Source organism: Drosophila subpulchrella, unplaced genomic scaffold (assembly GCF_014743375.2).
Source record: "Drosophila subpulchrella strain 33 F10 #4 breed RU33 unplaced genomic scaffold, RU_Dsub_v1.1 Primary Assembly Seq33, whole genome shotgun sequence".
NCBI classification, from domain to species: Eukaryota; Metazoa; Arthropoda; class Insecta; order Diptera; family Drosophilidae; genus Drosophila; species Drosophila subpulchrella.
Window position 1 is genome coordinate 334,736 of NW_023665570.1, and position 6,038 is coordinate 340,773.

The 6,038-nt window shown below is 38.1% G+C and overlaps 1 protein-coding gene across 1 annotated transcript; it reads left to right on the forward strand.

The window, feature by feature from the left end:
• The first annotated feature begins 741 nt into the window (after positions 1–741).
• LOC119559704 lies at positions 742–2,967 on the forward strand. Its single transcript, XM_037872765.1, has 2 exons — positions 742–1,895; positions 1,958–2,967. Exons 1-2 carry the CDS (start codon positions 1,892–1,894, stop codon positions 2,287–2,289), a joined length of 336 nt encoding a protein of 111 aa, XP_037728693.1. The 5' UTR covers positions 742–1,891; the 3' UTR covers positions 2,290–2,967.
• Positions 2,968–6,038: the final 3,071 nt, after the last annotated feature.

The following is a 6,038-nucleotide window of genomic DNA, read 5'->3' on the forward strand; positions in this document are numbered from 1 at the left end:
TTTTCACAAAAAAAAAGTTAAATATATTCATAATTTGAACTTACATCTTGTTAACTTTGGCATCAATGGAAAGGTAATTTAAATGCCGTTTGAATGATACAATACATTTCTTAACACATTCAGTACTTATTGAAAAGGACGAATTTGTGTGAAAATGTCCTTTTTGAACTTTTTTCCTCGACTTGAAAATTTAAATTTTTTGATGCAAAAAGTTTCTTCAAACAAAAATAATAGCAACTGCAAAAAGAATTTTTCAAAAATCATTTTGCTTATATTTTTTATGATTTTTTGAAAATGTTTAGAAACATGCATTTTAGGCATATTTTTCTCTTTTTCATATACATTTTTTCCGACAGTGTCACCTTTAAAAAATCATAAAAAATATAAGCAAAATGATTTTTGAAAAATTCTTTTTGCAGTTACTATTATTTTTGTTTGAAGAAACTTTTTGCATCAAAAAATTTAAGTTTTCAAGTCGAGGAAAAAAGTTCAAAAAGGACATTTTCACACAAATTCGTCCTTTTCAATAAGTACTGAATGTGTTAAGAAATGTATTGTATCATTCAAACGGCATTTAAATTACCTTTCCATTGATGCCAAAGTTAACATGATGTAAGTTCAAATTATGAATATATTTAACTTTTTTTTTGTGAAAATACTTTTGACCACCCTTGTATATTATGTCCGTCAAATTAGCGTCGGTGTCTTAGCGGCGCTGGCGGAACGGTGGATTTTGGAACATGGGGCCAATTTTTATTCTTTTATTTTCTCGGCTTCTTGGGGCCGATTCGAAAAATATTAAATGCGAAATTGTTTAGAATAAAAATATCTATCGATCTAGATAGTTTGCAAACATATCCGACTTCTAGAAATTTATTAAAAATCTATTTAAAAAATCGGGTCCCCACAATTTTGTTTATTGCTCCCCTCACAGAGGTTGTACCAATATGCACGGTTAAGTTTCTTTTCAGAAAGTATCATTGAGCTTTAGCCGTCAGTTTGTGAGAAAATAGCTTAACAGTGAAGGCACCTCTGGTTTTCCCCATACAAAAAAGGGGGGCAAATATTAAATTGCACAGGGCTCAACTCTGAGACGTTGTACCAACATGCACGGTATATTGGCAGATTGGGGATCTCCTAAAGCAAGTTCAGTGCAAAAATCATAACGATAAAGCCGTCAGTTTTTGAGAAAATCGCTTTACAGTGGGGGAAGATACATAATTAAAAGAAGTGGCGCCAGATTAAAATTTGAACCAGTAAGTTCCAAGACATGAACCACTATGTAAAAAATGTATTCAGGACACTAACCATATGGGAAGAAAATAATGTTTCGACGCTATCTCTATTTTTAATAATTTTGACTTTCACAGACGTTGTACCAACATGCACGGTACCTCGTTGGAAAGGAAATTTATTTTACTGATTAACAAATGCGGTTCTGCGAACGAAAAGCCGTCAGTTTTTGAGAAAAAAGCATAATGCGTGGTTTGCATCTCATTTGTAACAAAATTGTTCACCCTGCTCTAAGCTCCCAAGACACTAACCATATGTGAAAAAAATTATGTTTCGACGCTATCTCTATTTTTAATTAATTTGACTTTCACAGACGTTGTACCAACATGCACGGTACCTCGTTGGAAAGGAAATTCATTTTACTAATTAACAAATGCGGTTCGGCGAACGAAAAGCCGTCAGTTTTTGAGAAAAAAGCATTGTGCTTTGTGGGCATCTCATTTGTTCCAAAATTGTAACTTGGAACACATTAACCTTATATCGATACCCTATATCGATACTTCGATAAAGGCAAGCTGAAAGTGTGGCATCACTCCCGATTCGCGGGAACTTTTTAATTCGCAAGAAAGAAGAGAATGTCGAGGGTGCTGCTGGTCAAATGCGTAAGTAATTTATATGTATTAATTAAAATTAACTATTAATAATTTATTCTTCCCATTTACAGAACGTAGACAAGTTCATCGTTGGAGAGAATGGGGAGGGGGGGCTCCCCCCCCCAAACGCAAACAGCAAAAGGCCAAAAGGCCACAAAAGCGCCGCAAGACTGCGAAGGCGGCTGATCAGGAGGGGGCGGCTAATCAGAAGGCGGCTAGCCGGGGGCGGCTAGCGAGGAGGTGGCTAGCCAGGAGGCGGCTATCCAGGAGGCGCCTAGCCAGGAGGCGGCCGCCGATAAGGCTGATGGCCAAACGCAACCAGCAAAAGGGCAAAAGGCCACAAAAGCGCAGCAAGACGGCGAAGACGGCTAGCCAGGAGGCGACCGTCGATAAGGCTAAATAAACATAAATAAAAACATCAAAAGTAAATGCGTCTAATTTTTATTTTTATACCCGTTACACGTAGAGTAAAAGGGTATACTAGATTCGTCGAAAAGTATGTAACATAAAGTATATAAGTTAACACGATCACCCAGCAACAAGAAGTTCCCAGGCTAATCCCGCATAACGAGACGGGAATAATGCAAGGCCAGCGACAACTGCGGACATTGCACAACGACGGTGCTACGGTCAGCACAATCAGCGGGCAATGCACTGCGACGGAAGCAGCGGTTGCCCAACTCAATGCACGAGTCGCCGGGTCAGCAGTTTCAGAGCATAGGGCTAGCTTACATTTTAAGAATTTATGTACTTATGAGTTAGTTGAATTTTGGAAATAAATCGTGACGGTCATCGCCGCGCGAAACCAAACTCGTCTCGAACAATTAATTGGCACCCAACGCGTTCGTAAGACCCTCGATCCGTCGTTTAGCTAAACAATTTTAAAACGCGTTCGTAAGACCCTCGAACAGTTAAAAAATAAAATTTGTTATAAATAAATAAAAACAGTACCAACGAACCCTGAACCAACAGCAGCAGCAGCATTAATAACATAACATAAATAAATACGCCAGGAAGAAGGAAGAAGGAAGCTACAACAAGAAGCACCAGCAGCAGCATTAATAACATAACACAATTAAATACGCCAGGAAGAAGGAAGATACAACAAGAAGTACCAGGAGCAGCAACATTTAATTAAAAAAAAAAAAATTTTTTTTAAGACCATGTAAGTAGAGTGTTCATTGATACTTTTCCCCCTTATCTGGCCCAAATAAAAAGCGATTCAAAAATTTAAGAATAAATCAAAAATTTTCATAAATTATTCCAAGAGTCTCTGACAAAAAATAGGCGCAAGTTCAGACAAATTTTCGTAAAATTTTCGAGAAAAAATTAAATACAAAAGGAACAAAAAGTCTTTGTTCTTTGTGTTAAAACATATGAGTGATAGTGAAATAGAAGATTTGCTAAAGGAATTTCGAAAGCTCAGAAGCGCGGAAGATTGTCTGGAGAAACCAAAAAATTCAAATATGGCAATGACTAACGAGCAGTTAAAAGCCATTGTAGAAAGCGCAGTTGCAAGCGCCCTCGCCTTGCAGGAAAGAAGTTTTGATCAAAAGTTACTAGAGGTTCAGAAGCGCTTAGGTGGTGTAAATATTAGCACACCAGAAGTAGAAACATATAGGGATGCTGAGATCAGAATAAGTGTTTCGTGTAGTGAGACCTTAGATATTATGAAGTCCCTGCCGGACTTTGAGGGTAAAAATGAGAAGTACGTCTCATGGAGAAAAGCTGCGCACACAGCATATAAAGTGTAAAATGTGAAAAATACGACGGTAGTTCCAAGCACTACCAGGCATTAGGGATATTAAGAAATAAAATAAAAGGTTCAGTCGATATGGTTCTTTCGTCTTTCGACACACCTCTTAACTTTAAAGCCATAATAAACCGACTAGATTTTACATACGCTGACAAACGACCGGTATACTTAGTAGAACAGGAAATGTCAACGCTTCGCCAAGGAAACATGACTCTCTTGCTGACTCTGTTAATAAACAAGACAATTATGACCTACGACAATACCGTAGCAGCGTCAATGAACGAACAATATAGAGCAGATGCGCTTCGCGTATTTATTTCGGGAACAAAAAAATCCCTAAGCGATGTTCTTTTTTCGGCTAGACCATCCGATCTTCCATCCGCTCTAGCCTTAGCACAAGAGGTAGAGGCTAATCACGAGCGATATATGTTCGCAAGTAGTTTTGCCCGTAGCACGGAGGAAAAACTTCAAAGGTCCGAACAGCGACAACAGGACAGAGAAAGAAATACAATAACAGACTCTAGATCTAACCTGGAGGGTAAAAACCCCCATTTTAATAAAAAACCAAGACAGCCACTCAGACAGGATCCAGTCCAGCCAATGGACGTCGATAGTTCATCTCGTTTTAGACAACCAACTCAAAATCAACAAAGTAGTCTGTTTCATAGACAAACCCAAACCAATCAGTGGCAGACCAATCAACAAAATAATCAACCCAACGCTTATAGTAACCATGGACTGGCGCATAAAAGACCCAATAATAGTAGCGCAAGGTACACGGGACCGAAACATCAAAGAATAAACCATTTGGCGTTAAACAATGACCAACCTATCGAAAACAATGACGAATACCCTACAGTAGCCGAAGAGGAAGTAGAAGACATAGATGATGACCTCGTAGATTATGACGAAATAAATTTTTTAGGCATGACTCCCTGCTCCCGTTCATAGAAAGGGATATCGCAGGGAGAAAAATCAAACTTTTTATAGACACGGGGGCTTCCAAAAATTATATTAAACCTATAAAAGAATTAAAAAACGTTATTTTCGTAAATAAGCCATTTTCTGTAAAATCAATCCATGGGTACAACACTGTAAACAAAAAATGCATCTTAAACCTATTTAACACAACTACAACATTCTTCTTATTACCGAACTTAACAACGTTTGACGGAATAATTGGACTGGACTTGTTAAAAAAAAACGACGTCGTACTTGACCTAAAATTCAGAAAGTTAATAACTAACAGCAATTCGGAAGAAATTAAGTTTTTGAAATGTGAAAATGTTAATTTTACAAAAGTTGATGACATCGAGGTACCCCACGAAATTATGGAAAAATTCCAGTCAATGTTAGAAAACCGCACGGGTGTATTTGCAGAACCGAATGAGGCGCTGCCTTACAACACTAATATCATCGGTACTATCCGGACGGAGAATGAAGACCCAATATATTCAAAATTGTACCCATACCCGATGGGTGTGTCCGACTTTGTAAATACAGAAACACAGGCTATGTTACGGGACGGCATAATTCGACCATCTCGGTCTCCATACAACAACCCGGTTTGGGTTGTCGATAAAAAAGGGACTGATGAACAGGGAAACACAAAAAAACGCCTTGTAATAGACTTTAGAAAACTTAATTTAAAGACAGTAGACGACAAATATCCTATTCCGAATGTAGTTTTCATCTTGGCCAATTTGGGCAAGGCAAAGTACTTTACCACTTTGGATTTGAAGTCTGGTTTTCACCAGATATTACTCGCCGAAAGTGACAGGGAGAAAACGGCCTTCTCAGTAGGAAATGCGAAATACGAATTCTGTAGACTTCCCTTTGGATTGAAGAATGCACCCAGCATTTTTCAGAGAGCCATCGACGATGTGCTCAGAGAACAAATAGGGAAATCTTGCTATGTCTACGTCGATGACGTAATTATTTTTTCAGAAAATATGCATGAACATGTGAAACACATAGCATGGGTCTTGGACAAGCTATATGAGGCCAATATGAGGGTTGCGCGTGAGAAATCAAATTTTTTTAAAGAAAGCGTAGAGTATTTAGGTTTCGTAGTTTCACGAGGAGGTATAAGAACATGCCCAAACAAAGTAGATGCAATTCGTAACTACGAGCAACCAACCACACTACTCAATGTCAGGTCATTCCTTGGATCAGCAAGTTACTATAGGTGTTTTATTAAAGACTTCGCGTCTATTGCAAAACCTATAAGTGACATCCTAAAAGGTGATAACGGCAAAGTGGGTGCTGGACAATCAAAGAAAATACCAATTAACTTTGATGAGAATCAGCGCCAGGCTTTCGAGAAGCTTAAGAATGTTCTCGCATCTGAAAATTTAATGTTATTATACCGAAATTACAAAAGAGCGTTCGACCTA